The sequence below is a fragment of the Megalobrama amblycephala genome, linkage group LG12, assembly GCF_018812025.1.
Source record: "Megalobrama amblycephala isolate DHTTF-2021 linkage group LG12, ASM1881202v1, whole genome shotgun sequence".
In the NCBI taxonomy this organism is placed as follows: Eukaryota; Metazoa; Chordata; class Actinopteri; order Cypriniformes; family Xenocyprididae; genus Megalobrama; species Megalobrama amblycephala.
Window position 1 is genome coordinate 29,338,540 of NC_063055.1, and position 20,576 is coordinate 29,359,115.

At 36.5% G+C, this 20,576-nt stretch overlaps 1 protein-coding gene across 7 annotated transcripts in view; it reads left to right on the plus strand.

Moving 5' to 3' along the window:
- Positions 1-256: 256 nt before the first annotated feature.
- The window catches only part of gpat2 (glycerol-3-phosphate acyltransferase 2, mitochondrial), an 82,823-nt gene continuing 62,503 nt past the window's right edge, over positions 257-20,576 (plus strand). For 2 of the 7 annotated variants that reach the window (XM_048210515.1, XM_048210518.1), the window contains exons 1-4: positions 309-675; positions 5,884-5,991; positions 14,492-14,602; positions 18,921-18,994. In XM_048210515.1, coding sequence (XP_048066472.1) covers positions 5,926-5,991; positions 14,492-14,602; positions 18,921-18,994 — 251 coding nt within the window. In that variant the 5' untranslated portion in view covers positions 309-675; positions 5,884-5,925. Of the gene's footprint in view, positions 287-307; positions 676-835; positions 901-5,883; positions 5,992-14,491; positions 14,613-18,920; positions 18,995-20,576 lie in introns of those variants that run through there. The other 5 variants (XM_048210516.1, XM_048210517.1, XM_048210520.1 and 2 more) reach the window with 5 other exon arrangements.

Consider the following 20,576-nt stretch of genomic DNA (forward strand, 5'->3'; position numbering starts at 1 on the left):
AATGCTTCCTCTGTATGCGTTTATGATGTTATTTTTATTTATTTATTTTTCCTTTCTCTTATTTGTTTGTTTTTTTCATTCCTGTATAGGTTCTGTCTGTTTTGTCTTTGTATCTGTTCATTGTTTGATACTACATAATAATAATAATAATAATAATAATAATAATAATAATAATAATAATAATAATAAAAATAATAAAAATAATAAAAATAACTTTTACGTCCTCACCTGTAGGGGGCGATGAACGGATGAGCTGCATAAATAACAGCAAGTTTAATTGCTGCAGGTGAGTGATGCATGCCAGTCATTCTTTCTTTACTTCTTCAAAACACTGAATTGATTTTGTAGCTTAACTCTTTTAATATGAGCAGTGTGAAATATTGATTTTGCTGAACTTTAACAAGCACCGGGTGACATCAAGCCTCGCTTTGCGTGATTTCTTCCCATATTAATGCCGAGGCCTTTTTATATTATTAAATGCGCGCGGGTCGATTGGGAAGTGATTGTTGTTTTTCTCTTAGCCCTATTTCTGTATAATGGATAACCACACTTTAAAGGAGTTCGTACCCTTGAGCTGTTCTACTTTTGTCCGTCAAAGAAGCAGACAGCTTTTGTAAGCTACGTGCCCTGAATGTTTTTTCTTAATACACTTCCATATGGAACTCTTGGGGCCAGGTTAGTAAATAATCTATATTGTATTGTTCACTTTATAAATAATATTATAATGACGCACGGCAGTTCTCTAACGTGAGCCAGATATCAAAAAGAAAGGAGCTGCATGTGCTGCTGCTGTGTTTTGATTGAGCGCATGCGCGTTGATGATCTGTGCGCGTGAAGTAGATCTGACTCACGAGCTTCAGGTGCTCGCGGCTCATCAGTCTCGTGAGTGATGCGGGTTTGGTGAGTCACGCCACTTGCGTGGTAAAATAAAAATACGCGGGTCATTACTGTCATGTTGTACGTTTTCATGTTAAATATTAAAGGGTTAGTTCACCCAAGAATGAAAATTCTGTCATTTATTACTCACTCTCATGCCGTTCAACACCCGTAAGACCTTTGAATTTAAATTCTACACAGTTGTTAGGATGGGTTTAAAGAGACACTCATCATGATTCGATACAAATCGCTATACTGAACTCGCGATACTAATATATTCCAATATTTTAAGCCAGAATAAAGAAGAATTTTGTTTATTATTATTATTACTTATGATACACACTGTTAAAAGTTAACTGCTGATTAAAATGCTCCCATTTGGTATGCACTTGGGGTGGTAAACTTGAACTTGGTCCTGGTCCCCAATGCACTGGGCAATAGCAGAATAAAGATATTCATTATTCTGAAGCTGAAAATTCAGTATTCTAGACACACATGCTTACACTCTCTCACTGACTACATATAAATAATGTAGGCCCCTTTTCACTGGACATTTAACATTGTCAGGACCTACAAATATTCCCCCATTGCATTATTATACTTTATATTCAACATTAGCTATATATAGTAGTTTAATGTAGTAGTACTGCCTCTGAAACTCTGTAAACATTCATTTTTTCCTCACAATACATTCACGTTTTCAGTGCAGACATTTGTTGGATCTCTTACACAGCCGTGTGCTCACTATTTCCTGTCTCCCCCTCTATTAATGCACTTACATGGTAAGAATAATCCATCTAAAACACTTTTGATTATCATACTACTAAACCTAAATGGTGATTAAAATGATGTTTGCACTTTCACTTTGAGGAGAGCCGCTTCAGCACGTATGAGCTTCAGATGATCAGTACAAAGAAGCACGGTTATAATTGGAAAGCATGTCAAAATGACTATTCCCAAACTTTAAATGGTTAGTTAATCCAAAAATTAAATTCCATATACTCACTCTCAAGTTGTTCTGAAGTTCCATGTTTACTTGTAAATCTGTTCATCATCGGATTAGACCGGATCTTTTAAGCTTTAGGGAAATTGACTTTAAATAAAGTGCCAGAAATCGCTCAGGTGTGTTTGGAAGATTAACGAAAATTTTTATAGGTTTAAAATGACACGAGGGTGAGTACATGATGACAGAATTTACATTTTTGATGAATTATGCCTTATAAATACAGTGAGTCTTGGATAGATCTAATTCTGTGTCGCAAATCATATTGTTTACGTCACCAAATCATATCGTCTCATTTTTATATTGCAATATATCGATATAATGATATATTTTTACACCCCCAGTTGGATGTAAGGTTTATGTAGCTTTATATAGAGTCAGTAGTTTCTCAATATTATGTGTTCTTGTCTGTTCTTGTGAACTTGTAAAGTGCCATCATTCGCTGTCCAAGTACTGTTCCGATTCAGAGTTCACATTTAGCAAAGATGCACATGCAAGCTTGCCGAACTTGATATTGAGAAACGCCTACACCTAAGTGTTAACAGATAAATAGTGACAGACATACAGTAGATATTCATATAGTCTGCACATTCTCCACAAAATGATCTAGATAATACACCGCATACATTGTTTCATGAAACAAAAGTACTTAGTAAATGTATTTCTGCTGCATACAAAGTGCTCATTAGTAGTGAAATGAGTGCTACTAATTCAATGGAATGTGAAAAACACAACTGAACAGCCACCGAGTTCAAAAGGTACTGCATAACAGCAATGACCCACAAACGGTTTTTGTCCATATCAGTGCATAGTTTTCAAATCGGGTTCCTGAAGGTACTCTTCATTTTTTCTTTTTCTTTTGGCAGTGTTGTTCCTCCCTTAGGTTGGTTAATGAAAATTAAATAATGAGAAAGAAACAAGGCCACAAACATTTTAGTATGCAGATGCCAGGTCCCTTGAACATACTTAAAAGTGCACTCTTCTGTTGCTGTGGCGGAAACAAACTTTAGTACTCAGTGGGATGATAGTTAGCTTCAAATGTCTGTGCTATTAAAGTGGATTTGTTATTATTCAGGTGGCTAGCTATAAACATTGACTTTAAAAGGATAGTTCACCCAGAATAGAAGATTCTGTCATCATTTACTCACCCTCATGTCATTCCAGAAGGTATTTTGAACAATGGTTTGAAGAAACTCTTTTGGTGACCTTTGAATTCCAACGTATAGCCAAAAAAAAAAACAAAGCAAAACAAAGTATTTTAATGTTCCACAGAAACTGGCCATAAATACAGTTTACACTAATGCTTGTTATAGCGCTCCGTGTTTTGAGTTATGCTTTCTGACATATTTCGTAATGCAACAATGCACAAAATTAAACAAGCATAGTTGCGTCCATTACTGCAATGCAGAGGCGGGTGTGGAGAAAACGAGTGAGAAATGAAAACAGGACTTACTAGAGATATGGAGATGGTCGGACATGAAATAATTGTAGCTACAGGGGAAAGGTTTGATGAACAGCGAGCAGGCCAGAATATTCTGCCAGGACACACTCCACTTTGGAAAGAGATAGGGATAATGAAGTTTTTGAGGGTGCTGGGAGAATGAGATTTTAGGCCTGGTCTTGTTTATGCTTGTTCTGTTATTATTGGAGAGAGGAAGCTCATTGGATTTCAATATTAATGACGCAGACGCAGAGTTGAAAACTTCCAACGTGTGTTCCCTTAATTTATAGGATCGTTTTTATTAAAAATAAATTAAAAAATAAATTTGTAGTCCCTATGAATTAAATATTAATTTTCAGTTAGATGTCGTCAGTCGTTTTGCAGTCAGCAGAACTTTTTTAGATACAGTAATAGAGGTCATCCCGTAGTGAAAGTTATCATTATTTACTCCAAACAATCCAAACCCATATGCTTTTTCTGAGGACATTTCACAAAGGTCTTATATAGTGACCACAGCTACTAAGCTTTAAAGGGATAGTTCACCCAAAAAAATTATTCCATGATTTACTCACCCTCAAGCCATAGGTGTATATGACTGTCTTCCTTCAGACGAACACAGTTGGAGATATATTGAAAAAATATCCTTAGTCCTCCAAGGTTTATAATGGTTGTGAATGGCTGCCCAGATTTTGAAGACAAAAAAATGCATCCATCCATAAAAAAAATGAATCCATACAACTCCAGGGGTTAATAAAGGCCTTCTGAAGTGAATCGATGTGTTTGTGTAAGACAAATATCCTTATTTAAAGGTGCTATATGTAAGATTTTTGCAGTAAAATATCCAAAAACTACTAAGCCAGTGTTATATATTTTGTTCACTTGAGTACTTAAAATATCCTAAATGTTTCCAACTATTTGTAAATTGTGAGAAAATTGCAATTTTAACTAAGGCTCCGGGACGTGTGAGGAGTCGCCTGTCAATGGCGTCATACCTGCGTTACCCTCGGTTTCTGGTTTTATTTTGTAGAAACCATGGAAACACCAAAGATTTAATATATTACACGTTTTAATAGACAAGGGAACAACTGTTTTGATATATTTATAGACACAAAACGAATTGTTGTTATATAGCTCAACATGTTTAGTCTTATTGTTTAAATCTAATTTTCTTGATTTTTTTTTTTTTGTTTTTTTTTTTTTGCTAGAACCATGCTTTACCATGCCTCAAAGAAGAACACTATTTTGTCAAGTGGCTAACAGAGCATAATCAGATGCAGCTTTATTTTTAGTAAGTAATACAGAATTTTCTCCATCATACAGTACGTTTTAAAATGAATGCCATTTATCAACACAAGCCATCCAGCATTTAATATGATATTGTAATATCAATCTAGCTTACTGCAGTGTGTCTCAAACAAGTGTCTCACAGCAGCCACCGAGCGAACGCACAGAGTAACGTTATAACATCATTTTCAACACTCTCAAATGTATCTAATATGATAAACAGAGCTGCGTTACCTCATACTCACGACCGGAAAAGCGGGAGTGGCGCCGGCGACTGTGGCATAATAAAAGTTCTGCTGCTTATGAGGCGTGTGTTGCGCAATCGCTCCAGCGGCCTCGTTCAGCTCCCACAACACTCGGTCCTGCTCTGCTTCATACTACAGTAACGTTAATAATCACATCCATGAACATGATTTCTTCCCGAGTCCTATCCCGATTGTTTGCACCGGCTGTGATGTGAAGACCACACGTCCAAAGATTCCACGCTCAAACTTGGCGTTATCAAGCTATGGTTTTGTTTTGAATAGGCCTCTAGCGACCTCTAGCGGACAGAAATCTTACATATTGCACCTTTTAACAAATTATAAAGTAAAATAACAGTCTTCCAGCACTACAACCATACATTCGATGTACTTCCAGAAAACAATAACTTCCGCGATGTGACATAGCGTACTACACTATATCCTATGCTTTAATGCTTAGTAGGTCATGTCATTGTGTAGAACGAGTACATCGAATGCATATAGCTGTTGCGCCCAAAGCTCGTTATTTTACTTTATAAAATTTTAAATAAGAATACTTGTCTTACACAAACATATCGATTCGCTTCAGACGGCCTTTATTAACCCCCTGGAGTCATTTTTTTTTTTTTTTTTTTAATGGATGTATGCATTTTTTTTTTTTTTGTCTTCAAAATCTGGGTCATTCACAACCATTATAAACCTTGGAGGACTTGGGATATTTTTAAAATGTAACTCTGATTGTGTTCGTCTGAATGAAGATAGTCATATACACCTAGGATGGCTTGAGGGTGAGTAAATCATGGGATAATTTTCATTTTTAGGTGAACTATCCCTTTTAAAAGGACAAAAAACTCTAATATATAAAAGTAGGAGTATGGTCTTTTGCATTTTTTCTTTCTCATTTAAAGATGTGCATTGCCTCTTCCCACTGGTTGTGTCAAGTGTGTCTTTGTTTCTGTTTGTGTCAGAGCTACTGAAACTCACCTCTTGATAAAACAGTATGCATTTTTAATGATCTATTATTTTTATTTCTTCAGGATTTCTTCTAATGGTAAGGTAGCAGTTTGGTTCGAAGAATCATGGACCCAGTCAGCAAAAATCCTTCCAGTGAAACTGCTGTTTCTTTCCAGCCCAAACGCCCTGCGGTAAGACTTATAATTTCATTTGACACATCTATATGGGGTTAGAAGTACTGTATGTTATAAGATTGCAGAACATTTAGATTAAATTAACTTAAGGCTAAGAGAGGAAGTTAAAAGTTACTTTATCTGGGCAGTTCCTTACATTCAGCTGAATCTTTGTGTACTTTTAATCTCTTTAGAAATCTCTTTTTTTTTTTTTCTCCACACAATGCCATTAATGTATTGTCTCCCATGCAGTGGCAACTTAAAGGGATAGTTCACCCAAAAATGAAAATTGTCATTTTTTTACTCACCCTCAAGTTGTTCCAAACCTGTATGATTTTTTTTTTTTTTCTTCTGCTGAACACAAAAGACGATATTTTGAAGAATGTCAGTTGCTGGGCCCCATTGATTCTATAGTATGGAAAAAAAAATAAAAAATACTGTTTAATGTGGTTACCGACATTCTTTAAAATATATCTTTTTTTTGTGTGTTCAACAGAAGAAAGAAATTCATACAGGTTTAGAACAACTTGAGGGTGAGTAAATGATGACAAATTGCATTTTTGGGTGAACTATCACTTTAAGCCTCTGCACACTTACGGTGCTTTTCCACTGCATGGTACGGTTCGGTATGGCACGATTTGGCTCGCTTAAATAGCACCACCTCGGTGGAGGTTCCAAGCGCGCCGTTCCGATACTAAATGTGACGTGTAAACACTGAAGATCATTAATTTGTTAAAGAGAATCGTCACTACTAGTGTCACTGGATTTGAAACATGAGACACCAAACCCGCTAGATTTAAAGGTGATAGAGAGGATTTTTTCGTCGACTGAGAATCCAAAGACTGTTACTGAGTTTTTGAAATGAGCGCATGTGTAAGAAAGGAACGCCTCATGCACGAGTATTGGAACACGAGTGTTTACTACCGGCATTCGCTGTGTCGTGTTAGTGGATTCATTATGTCGGACTCACCGCAGGTAACTCATAATCTGCAGTTGTTACTCCTGTCTCCTGACAAAAACATTGCATGCTGTGCCTGTGGAGTGTGGAAAGTTACTGGAGCGCGCAGCCGCGCTCGTCTCTCACAAGGAACGTCACGGCAGTGATTGACAACCCAGAGGGCCAATCGTTTACGCGATGATCACGTAAACGATTGGCTGATGTTTTTAAGGCCCTACCTCGTGCACAGATGATGTATATTAATATTATTACTTTCAGTGCACCTAATAAATAGTCTATTATCAGTTAGTAAAGACAGTTTCAAGTAATATTGCAAAAATGTATAAAACAAAACATCCTCTTTAGCACCTTTAAATAGTCAGTAACAGCCACCGCAGTATCATTTGTTGTTGCAAATTTTTTAAACGGCTTGCTTTAAATGACTGTCGCACACAACATGAAAAAAGAAATGGTCAATGGTATCGTGGTCAGTAGACGAGGAGCGGATCCACGGCAGTAGAGATGGCTACACTACACAACTACACAATCAGTCTATAATCAAACCCACTTTCAATCGGTTCTAACTGCAGTGGAAAAGCAAACTGAAAGTAAAGCGAGCCGAGTCGCACCACGCTGTGGAAAAGCTCCAATAGGAATATGTATATGTAAATATGCGTGTGTATACACTCACTACCGTTCAAATGTTTTCGTTGGTATGATTTAAAAAAAAATTTTTTTTATAAACAAGGATCCTTTGATTAATGTAAAATTCAAAAGCATTTATTTGAAATTGGCTACTTTTGTAACATTATAAATGTATTTACTATTACTTTTGGTCAATTTAATTTATCCAGTGTTTATATTGCCTGGTCATTGTACAGTATACTCAACAAAGAAGCCATAATATCTATAAACGATAAAGGACCGCTCTTTCATATTTTCACTCATCCCTCCCATCTCCAAATCCACCTACTTTCTAGAAGATAATTGAATTCATAACCCAGACCAGCTGCAGACGATTAGTCTAAACGCCATCCCATCTTCTCCCAGCTGTTGTTGGCAGTGTTGGTTTACCCCTGAAGAGCTGCTCACTTTGAGTTCAATCAGAACAGTGCTCATATGTAGATTATCTATGATTCAGTCCACTTGAGGGTTCTTGGTCGGGTCTTTGATCAACTAGTAATCCTTTATTCTAAGGCAGGTTGGATCTATAACACAAAATAATGAGCTAATGTCAAGTCACCTCTGTTTATATTGCGCTTTAAACTATACAGATTGTTTTAAAGCAGCTTTACAGTGAAAAACAGGAAGATAATGATCGCTGGTGCTAACAGAATTCAATTCTGCTGTAAAGCAACTTTAAAAAGAAAAGAGTCATTGTCAGATTCAGTTCTGTTCAGTAACTGTGTAAAGATAATCAAATATGGAATAAGTTCATTTCAGCTCTGTTGAAGACCGTGATGTCATCCAATAGTGTCAGTAAAGTCAAATCAATAATATTGCTGAATACTATATTATGTGTCCCCAACTATAAGCACTGTGTAATAGAGTAGGGAAAAATGTAAGAATGTGACATATCTTTGATTATACTAATGTTGACAATAATAAGAACACTGAATATGACAAAAGCTTTTAGACGGGCTCATTACTTTATTACTATGGCAACCTCTATAGATGATGACCGTCTAAATGAAAAAATCTGATTTCATCACTTGCAAAATTGTTTGAAAAACAAGCTTAAATTGGATGCAGTGTGAACAAAGTCAAAAAGCTCTTTGATAAATTTCTCAGAAGCTGCTTCCCCTCAAACGCTGATGAAAAATGAACTGAAATGTATTCCATTTTTGATTGGTTCATTAGCGTTGCTGAATCAGATTGAAAAATGTTATCTGTGTTTGTAATGATGGTGATTATCATAATCAGATTCAAAGCACAGCACCAGGTAAGCGTAAGGTAACTCTTGCCGCCATTAATGAATGCGCACACACGGCCAAAACGCTCATACACACGCGCTGTCAGGAGTCAATCATCAATAACCTTTGTGGGATCGTTATATTGTTTTTTTTTTTCTTTTTCTTTCTATAATTGATGCAAGATATACATGTACTCACCTGGTCAGGAGTAAGGTTGAAAACTTGTCAAATTAGAATATAGTTGTAGAAGTAATAACTCCACCAAATTATTGAATTACTCTGAAATGCACGCAGTTTTCTGAGCAAGGGTTCAACAAGCAATTGTCTGTTAGGTTGGAGAGAACATTTTCTGCACTGAGACATGACAATTCTAGGTAATGCAAGTGGGTTCAGAACCTTGCATACCTTTGCAGAAAGGATTCTTTAGAACAGTGTTTCCCAAACTTTTTTTGTCTTTTTCACAACCGTTTGCTGTCCGTGATGGTCCAAGTGCTGAAATTTATTTAGAAATATAAAGAAATATAAAGAAAAAAAATTAACTTTTAGAAATATAATAAAAATAATAAATCCATAAATCCATCTACAACAAGAAACCAAATTGAACAGAATAAACAAAATGTCTTATACCTGGACTTAAAAGTGGATTCAGCTCTTTCTAGTTGTGAAAGTGTGTCTCGATCCACAATACGTTCACACTGGTGGAATGTATGGAAGCCAAACTGTTTGGATAATAATAATAATAATAATAATAATAATGAATAATTTTAAATATACAAATATATTGTAATATATTATATATTGTAAAACAGCTGCGCTGAAAAAAAAAAAAATATTATTAATTATATTATTAATTACACTAAATAAAAAATACACTACAGTAGTAAAATTGCAATACTTTTGTCTTTAATTTCTTCACTTGCAATGGTTATTTGCTTTTCAAATATTTTATTTTGGTGAAAACTGTAGGGAGATTTATGAAGTTGGCATGAAATGAAAATTCACCCTATCTATTTTGTAAATGTATGTTTTAGATATTATTGTAAACAGTTCATTCGTCATCTTTATTATAAAATCCAAATAATCCAAATGTCAAAATAATTTCAAATAAATTAAACCATTATCAACAAAAGTTATCCTTGCACTGTTGGTACTCAGAGGTGGCTTGAACTCAATTACAATGGCACAAATAATGTTATGTGATAATGTTTTAAATAATAATAAAAAAAATAAACAGAGAAATATGAAATGATTGTAAAAATATGATACAAAGTGATACTTTTAAAATTAAACTAAAACTGCCAGTAGGTTGCAGCAAGTCCAAGCTTTACTCGCCCTCAAGCCATCCTAAGTGTATATGACTTTCTTCTTTGAGTAACTCACTCTGAGATATTTTAATAAATATCCTGACGCATCCAAGCTTTATAATGGCAGTGAGCGGGATCAACGAGTATGAGCTGAAGAAAGTGCTTCCATCCACATCCATCCATCATAAACATATTCCACACGGCTCCAGGAGGTCAATAAAGGCCTTCTGAAGTGAAGTGATGCATTTCTGAAAGAAAAAAAAAAAAAAATTCCATATTTAACAAGTTATGAAGTAAAATATCTATCTTCCGCCAGATTGCCTTCCGTATTCAAGTTACGAAGAAAGTTAAACTCTTGCAGTTCAAAACACTTATGTTATGTCCTACGGCTTCCCTATTCAACTTAAACTTTACTGACGTGACGCCAGTTTACATTTCGTAACTGGTATACGGAAGGTGGTCTGGCAGAAGCTAGATATTTTACTTCATATCTTGTTAAATATGGATTTTTTTTTTTTTTTTACACAAACGCTTTGCTTCAGAAGGCCTTTATTAACCCTCTGGAGCGTGTGGAGTACACGTTTATGATGGATGGATGTGGATGGAGGCACTTTCTTCAGCTCATACTCGTTGGTCCCGCTCACTGCCATTATAAAGCTTGGATGCATCAGGGTATTTATTAATATAACTCTGATTGTGTTCATCAGAAAGAAGAAAGTCATTTACACCTAGGATGGCTTGAGGGTGAGTAATTTTCATCTGAAAGTGAACTAATTCTTTAATGCTAGTAAGTGCTAAAACCCCACTTTTACAAAGGTATACGTTGTCGACCAATGCGGCGTGTCAGCATGCTCTCATGCACACTGCTTGTGTGGATACAGTCAGTTTTGACCATAAAAGATGAGGTAATTTGATTGAATGTCATGTATTTGACTTTTTACGGAACTACCATTTTCCTGATTTTACACTAGAGGCTGCATTTTGCCTGTTATAAATCATGCTCGGTTTTAATGGATCATGAGCTGCTTGCATGCCTCACATCACTCTGAAACCTGCAGCACATCACACTATACACTTATATAATTAAGTTGCAGCCTTTTGCAAATTGATAGGCACTCCAAGCCATAATCACAATTTCAATTTTACTTCAAATGAGAAATCTCATTTTCATATAAATTTCAAATTCATATAGCAGGAAAAAAAAAATCTACAAACACGAGCCGAACCACCTTGGTAGATGTTTTGAAATCTTATTGAAATTAAATATTTGTTAATGCGTCACAGTCTGAGCAATCCTCGCAAGTTTGCCTCATTACTATTACAACCAACATGGAACTGTGATATATTCCAGAAAGCGGGTTTAGTTTGTTAACCCCAGAAAAGGGAAACTCAGGGTTTTCGGTTCTAATAAAACACAAAACTAAACCTCTGGGTAAGTTACCATAGTAACTTACTCTGTGGACCTAACCTGGTCGGGAGCAGGTTTTCTTTGGTAAACACAGGTTTTTTTTTGTCTCCTCCCCCGTTTTAAAGCATAAGCATCTAAATTAAGTGCATTTTATTTAAGTAAAATTATCTGCTAGTGTGGTAATAAAAATAATGCAAATGGAAAACAAGATTATTCGGAGCGTCTATTGCTAAGTCCAAATTTACACTAGCTCCACCCACCAACACAAGGTTACAAAAGACACACTTGAATCACCGGCTTCAGTGGTGTAGGTAGCGCATAAGTTGTGTTGATCTAACTTGTGACATGATTGATCCAGGTTTGAGTTCGACTGAGCTCGCTCTTCTCCCTTTTCCCATCACATATCACATCAGAAAGGCATTTTTCAATATAAATATTGAAAATATTCTAAAAGTGGAAGAAAAGTGCCCAACGAGTGTTTAATAATGATAAAAGTATTTATAATTCTAATGGTGCGTTCACACCGGACGCGAATGAAGCGGTAAGCGCGAGTGATTTACATGTTAAGTCAATGCAAAGACGTGAATTGACATCCTGCGGCGCGATTCGGGCGTTTGACGCGCTTAACGCATGATTCGCGCGAATCACGCAAGTTGAAAAATCTGAACTTTGGCGAATTTTCGCGCCGCGTTAACCAATCAGGAGCTTGCTCTAGTAGTGACGTGACGTAGCGAGCTGAGGCAGAAATTCGAAACAACAATGGAGGACAAAATCATCATCGCTGTAGATCTTCATACATTTATAGAAACAGAAATAAAAAGGATCGTGTTTGAAAGAAAGTGAGTGAGGAGGTCGGATAGTCTGATAAGTTGTAACAAAACGGTCTTTACTCAATTTGAGCTATATATAATATATATATATATATATATATATATATATATATATATATATATATATAAAGACTACAAGCCAACTAAAGACGACCAATTGAGCTTATTCGCTGTAATTTACAATTATTTCCGCACTGACAAATTGTGTTTATTCAGAGGAAGTGTGCAGAAAGCAGTGGGAGAGTCTGGAACACATAAAGGAGCGGGAGAGCCCCTCTCATGACGCGAATTCACGTCTGTTGTGAAGGGATTTTCACGCGCGAATGAAGTGAGTAAACTCAAAATGTTCAAGCGTCCAACTACGCGCGAATAGCGCGATTTATTCGCGCAAGTCGCGTCTGGTGTGAACGCAGCATAACAAATATAATCATTTACACTCTTATTATTGTATCCTGTTAATGTTTTTTTTTTTTGTTTTTTTCTGCACGTGGCATACAATGAAAATGGATATTAGTTTGATAACTTAACATTCTGCCAGTTTTCACTTTCACTTTATTATAACACTGATAAGAATTAAACTTGTATTGACTGAAGTATCCAGTCGTCTTTTTGTTGGGTGCTGTTGCCATGATTAATCGTAATATCAGAGCTCCATTGATCATGGCTTTTCAGAGTCATAGTGCACACGCTTGGAGGGTAAACGGCATGAGGGTAAGTAATAAATGACAGAATTTTCATTTTTGGGTGAACTAACCCATTAACTCAGTTCAATAAACTCTTGAGTAGGTTGATTCTAACTCGGTTCAGCTGTTCTGAAACCGAAATCTCAGAATTTCACATCTCAGGGTAAGTCAACTCAGAGTTCAAGTTTTAACTTAGAGTTTGTTGAACCTCCTTTCTGAAATACACCCCTGATAGCAAAAGTGATACTTTGCAGTTTGATCTGGGAGAAAAAAAAAAAAAAAGCGAATTTGTTCATATTTCAGGGCAATTAGTTTCTTAAATTAATGTATAATTATTGTAATTTAGCTATTTATGCATTTAATGCATTCTTATCTAATCTGAAATTTGAGATTTTAGTAAAAACATTACAGCCTATTTCAATTGCACTGATAGCAAAAGTGATGCCTTGCAGTTTTAAAAGTTGTTCTGAGAAAGCAAATTTAAGAATAATTGGATTCCCCTACAGTGAACACAACCTTTTGTTTTTTCATTCAGTCATTTAAATATTTAGTGAGTTTGAATGATTTGCTTTCTGATTTATACTGTATATTTATTATTTGTATAATATTTCTCTTTTACTCTTAAAACTAAAACATTTGATTATCTTATCTGCTCTGAAATTTTAGCTGGAATAAATTTTTAATAAAAACAACAGCCTAATGCAATTCTTCTGAATGTCAGACTATATTTTCTTCCTTTTATCACTCCAAAGACAGACACTTTGGTGAGCCCGAGCCAATGAAACATTACCAGCAGAGATCATTTTCAGTTGAAAAGGCGATTAAAAGAATTAACCTGGGTGCTGGAGCCCCCTATCCATTATGCAGTCTTATTTAATAATTGATTGCTGTAAGTGATATTTCCCACACAGATGATTAGAGACTTTGTAATGGCGTCTGTTGTTGAGACAGCTTTGAATGATGATTAATCAGTCCTACTGTCTTCAGCCATGTCTCTTATCCTTCTGTGCTAAAATGTTATTATTAGTACCAATTTAAATTGATGTCATCTTCAGTGGAAATCTTTTAGGGGACGGCACTCTGTCACAAAGGCCCAAATTGATTACGATTCAATTGCTGTAGTAACCACTCATGAATAGATTTCATATTCCTTCCCTCTGTTTGCATTCAAACATTGATCCGTCTCACTTTGATGTTGGAAAATGTGAAACAAATGAAGTGATCATAGAAACGATAAAATTGGAACATGTTGCATCCCGGCGCAGAGAACAAGGGCCGCACTGTTGGCTAGAGCATTGTTTCTTATCTCCGCTTGAAGTATGTGGAAAGTGCTGACACTTTTATCACACTCAGTGCCGGTTTCAAATCCTCAGTTTATTCCTTTCTTTGTGTTTTCTGGCAAACCCTTTTATATGTTTATGTGTGTGTTTCTCCTTTTGGTAGCTGTCATGGAGTGTGAAAATCAGGAGGAAGTTGAAAAGCGTGGCTCCTTTCCTGGGCAGGTTCAGGCCGCTGGTTGGACAGTGCTGTCACCAATGCACCCCAGAGAGTCTGGTGAGAAAACGTGAGGGATGAAAGGATTATTTGAACATAATAAAAGGACAAACAGCCAGAGGCAGATGGGGAAGTACACAGATTTAGGCTCACCTGAAAACCTCAGACATTGCTTTCACAAACCCATATCATGAGGGACGATCAAAGGGATTTCAGAGCGCCAGCAAACGTGTTACTTATGGTAGGAATAGCGAGAAAAAAGGGATTAGTGGAGAGAAAAATAATGAACACTCAAGAGCATAGTTCCCCACATGCTATGAAGAGCTTTTCAGAAAACTGCAGATGACTAAGCTTGTTTCCAGCAGCACTGGTCCCAGTGGGCACATCGTGCTGAGAGCTGGGATGCGAGGCTAATGGAGCAGTAATCAGAGGGTTATTGGATCGAACCTCTCCTGGACTAATCTATTAATCTCAGACCAGCCAGCCAGATAAATCAAATTTGAGCTATCTGGTGTTTGTATTAAAAGTCATTTAAAAAGCATGCTTGGATTTTATTTAGCAGCCCTGTCAAATAAATCTGTACAGAACTAGGGATGTAGCAGCAACCATAATTGTACTTATGAGATGTCTGCATTTGCCCCCCTCTAGTTTTACTGAGATAATTACTGACAATCAGTGACTTAAAGGAATAGTTATTTACTCACAGTCATGTAATTCTGTAGAGTGCAAAAAGAGATGATTAGCAGGATGTATCTCTTTTCAATGGATGCCGGTTTATGTCTTGAAGTAAACAAAAATACATATATATTTGCAACAAAGTTTAAAATTAGAAATAAAGGCCTGGTTTCACAGACAGGGTTAAGATTTAGCCAGGATTAGACCTTAATTTAATTAGGACATTTAAGTAGCTTTTATACAAATCCGATTCCAAAAAAGTTGGGACACTGTACAAATTGTGAATAAAAACAGAATGCAATGATGTGGAAGTTTCAAATTTCAATATTTTATTCAGAATACAACATAGATGACATATCAAATGTTTAAACTTAGAAAATGTATCATTTTAAGGGAAAAATAAGTTGATTTTAAATTTCATGGCATCAACACATCTCAAAAAAGTTGGGACAAGGCCATGTTTACCACTGTGTGGCATCCCCTCTTCTTTTTATAACAGTCTGCAAATGTCTGGGTACTGAGGAAACAAGTTGCTCAAGTTTAGGAATAGGAATGTTGTCCCATTCTTGTCTAATACAGGCTTCTAGTTGCTCGACTGTCTTAGGTCTTCTTTGTCGCACCTTCCTCTTTATGATGCACCAAATGTTTTCTATGGGTGAAAGATCTGGACTGCAGGCTGGCCATTTCAGTACCCGGATCCTTCTTCTATGCAGCCATGATGTTGTAATTGATGCAGTATGTGGTCTGGCATTGTCATGTTGGAAAATGCAAGGTCTTCCCTGAAAGAGACGACGTCTGGATGGGAGCATATGTTGTTCTAGAACTTGGATATACCTTTCAGCATTGATGGTGCCTTTCCAGATGTGTAAGCTGCCCATGCAACCCCATACCATCAGAGATGCAGGCTTCTGAACTGAGCGCTGATAACAACTTGGGTTGTCCTTGTCCTCTTTAGTCCGGATGACATGGCATCCCAGTTTTCCAAAAAGAACTTCAAATTTTGATTCGTCTGACCACAGAACAGTTTTCCACTTTGCCACAGTCCATTTTAAATGAGCCTTGGCCCAGAGAAAACGGCTGCGCTTCTGGATCATGTTTAGATATGGCTTCTTTTTTGACCTATAGAGTTTTAGCCGGCAACGGCGAATGGCACGGTGGATTGTGTTCACCGACAATGTTTTCTGGAAGTATTCCTGAGCCCATGTTGTGATTTCCATTACAGTAGCATTCCTGTATGTGATGCAGTGCCATCTAAGGGCCCGAAGATCATGGGCATCCAGTATGGTTTTCCGGCCTTGACCCTTACGCACAGAGATTGTTCCAGATTCTCTGAATCTTTGGATGATATCATGCACTGTAGATGATGATAACTTCAAACTCTTTGCAATTTTTCTCTGAGAAACTCCTTTCTGATATTGCTCCACTATTTTTCACCGCAGCATTGGGGGAATTGGTGATCCTCTGCCCATCTTGACTTCTGAGAAACACTGCCACTCTGAGAGGCTCTTTTTATACCCAGTCATGTTGCCAATTGACCTAAGTTCCAAATTGGGCCTCCAGCTGTTCTTTATATGTACATTTAACTTTTCCGGCCTCTTATTGCTACCTGTCCCAACTTTTTTGGAATGTGTAGCTCTCATGAAATCCAAAATGAGCCAATATTTGGAATGACACTTTTTTTTATTCACAATTTGTACAGTGTCCCAACTTTTTTGGAATCGGGTTTGTAAATGTGTGCAAGTTGCTTTCAGTTAAGACAGCTCAAAATGAATTTATGTCTGGGACTAGGCTTGTCTAGTAAAACCAGGGGTAAGTTACATTGTGAGACAATCTGGTTTCAAAGACAGGGCTTAAATGAAGTCAGGAGTAGGTCTTAGTTAAATTTGGACATTTAATTAGCTTTTGTAAACGTGCCTTAGAAAAAAAAAAAAAAAACAGTACTGGTGGGGATCTTGAGACAAAACAATGGCACTGACATATATTAAGATGAAGTGTAAGTTGCTTTCAGTTAAGTCAAGGACTAGGCAAAAAAGTTGCAATTCCAAGATTGTGGGAAATCTAAAATCACAATTTAACTTCTTTTTTTATATAACTCTGTGTGCAAAAACAGGCTTTAATATTTTCAGTTTATTAATGTCAAATCTTGTGCAACACATCTTAACTCGCCATATTTGAATACATTACCGATCAAAAGTTTGGTTTAAAAAGATTTTTAATGTTTTTAAAAAAAAACTATTGTTCACGAAGACTGCATTTATGTGATTAAAAAATACAGCAAAAACAGTAATAATAATGTGAAATATTATTACAGTTTTAAATAACTGTTTTCTCTTAAAGGATTAGTTCACTTTCAACTAAAAATTACCCCAGCTTTACTCACTGTCAAGCCATCCTAGGTGTATTTGACTTTCTTCTTTCTCATGAACACAATCAGAGATATATTAATAAATATCCTGACGCATCCGAGCTTTATAATGGCAGTGAACGTGACCAATGAGTATGAGCTGAAGAAAGTGCTTCTATCCACATCCATCCATCATAAACGTACTCCACACGGCTCTGGGGTTAATAAAGGCCTTCTGAAGTGAAGTGATGCATTTGTGTAAGAAAACTATCGAGATTTAATTTGGAGTTATGAAGTAAAATATCTTCTGTATTCAACTTAGGAAGAAAGCACAACGGCTCTCGCAGTTCAAAAAGCTTAGACTGTGTCCTACGCCTTCCCTATTCAGTTTACGGAAAAAGCTTAACTGACGCTACGCCAGTTCCTGGTGGACGTCTGGCGGAAGCTAGATATTTTACTTCATAACTTCTTGTTAAATATGGATTTTTTTTTTTTTTTTTTTTTTTAACACAAATGCATTGCTTCACTTCAGAAGGCCTTTATTAACCCCCCGGAGCAAAATTTTAAATAGTAGTGTATGCAAACGCTCCTTCCCAAAGAAGAATTTTCAGTACCTGGTTACCTAAATTCTGTAAATAAACTAAAAGAGATTTAATTTGTTGAGAAAGTCACTTTTTAATTTCAAGTGCTTTCTATGCTGTTGCACAGAAAAGATAGCTTTTTTAACAAAAGTTTACAAATTAGTCTTTTTTACAGAAGTAGTTAGTTTGTTTGAAAGCTTTGAAGAGCGCTGATGCTGCAAGGGCTGTGATCATGTTAGTTATGGTTGACCTAAATGGCAGCAAAGAATTAAAATGACAGTACAAAGAAACACACATTATTCCAACTTCTATGTTCACAACCTTTCCATTCTAGATAGTTTTTGGTGATGAGTTGTTGAACTCTCATAGAGATTAAAAGACTCATTTTTTTCTACTTTTGTACAACTAAAATTTATTTTAAACTGATCAAAGGAGGCAAAAAAAACAAAAAAAAACAAACAAACTAGGAACTAGCATTTTTAAATGTTTTACTCTATCATTTACGAACTTGCATGATAGAATTACTTGCATGTCACCATATTTTGAGAACCATTTTATTTTGGAATTATTTTATTTAGGCACAATTTTTGAACATCTTTCAAGCTATGATTTATAGTGGAACTAATAGGGTGCTATTTTGAACACTAAAAGGCTTCCCTAAAGTGTGTCATTATCTCAGACTATATAGGCCAGCAGAACAGACTCTCTGAACTGTGATGGAGGATGGTTAGCAAGCTTTTTCATCAAGTTTGATCAAATATCCTCTTGCCACTCTCAGGGTCTGAAGTTGCTGTGTAACACTCCTCCTCTGGGCTTTCAGAACCTGACGTTTGTGAACGAGACACACACCGGGTAAGTGCACATCCTTCACTCGACTCAAGCCCTCCCCATCCGAGCCATTAAAATAACAATGCATCTCTCAACTCCAGCTTCAAACTGCTCAGGTGTAATTACTGTTTGCGTTTCTGACTCGCAAGCCTGGCACATGTACTTCAGTCGAGAAATAAAGAGCCTTAGAATAACTTTCTCCTTTTTTTTTTTTTTTTTTTTTTTTACATCACAGAGCCACAGACAAGTGCAGTTCTACAATCCCGCTACCCTTTTTTAAAAGGGTCGCCTTTTTGTACACTTTTGTCCATGCACACACCAGAACTAGGGAACATACTTTTAAGCTGCAGCTTACAAAGCACAAGCTATTCATTTAATGTAGGTCAGCTAGTCAAACTACTGTTTTGAAAAAGTACTTGACTTCAAGTTATTAACAAAAAGTAGTTAACTACATTGAAGCTACTTAAAGGGTTAGTTCATCCAAAAATGAAATTTATGTCATTAATTACTCACCCTCATGTCGTTCCAAACCCATAAGACCTTTGTTCATCTTCTGAACAAAAATTAAGATATTTTTGATGAAATCCGTGAGTTTTTTTTTTTTTTTTAATCCCCCATAGAAAGCAACATAATTACCACATTCAAGGTGCAGAAAAGTAGTAGAGACATCATTAAAATAGTCAATGTGACTACAGTGGTTCAACCTTAATGTTATGAAGCAACGAGAATACTTTTGTATTCATACTGCACAAAAACAAAACAAAAATAACGACTTTATTCAACCATTTCCTCTCTCCCGTCATTCTCCTACACTGTTTACGTTGTCAGTGCAGGCTTCCGGGTTCTATGTCAGAATGCCGACTATCGTTGATGATACACGGGGCGACTTTTTGAGCAGTGTTGCCGAGCAACATTGCTTGGGCACTTCCCACTGAGAATGAGCAACACATTTATATCTGGATACGTTAGATCAGTCGTGGGCAATTTTTTGAGATCCTCCAATCAGAATGTTAGCAGCAGTGGAGCCGAGAAAAGGAGTGTGAGCTTATATCTTTTACGCTAGTCAACCCAAAACAGGGAATTTACATCATATATTGCTTAAAATACCAACAACTATCCAAAGTATTGCGTGTAAGCTGTAATTAAGCCATTGAATGTTTTCAGTTAAATGCTAAAAAGACAGAGTCTCTTTAACGTCTGTAGTAGCGTAGGCTGTAGGGTTTATGGCACATGAATGTAGCTCTTGATGCGATCGACGTGGGTTCGAATCCGCCTTTTGCTGGCTCGCTCATCTCCCTTTTCCTATCACAGATCAGATCGGAAAGGCATTTTGAAATAAAGTACCTAACAAGTGTTTATAATAAAGTATTTATTGGGTTGGCAATAGATTTGCTCCTCTCCGATTAGTTGCTGCCAACTGTCTGTTGCCCTGATTAGTTGCCCTGTGTCTCATCAGGTTGCCCATTGACGGCAACATTGCCCAGCAACATTGCTCAAAAAGTTGCCACGTGTATTTTTACCTTAAGTATTGGCCTGCTCCTGCGTCAGCATCACATGCATGAGTAGTGCTGCTCAAGTGTAGCGTCGGCCAATACTTTGTCGCCGT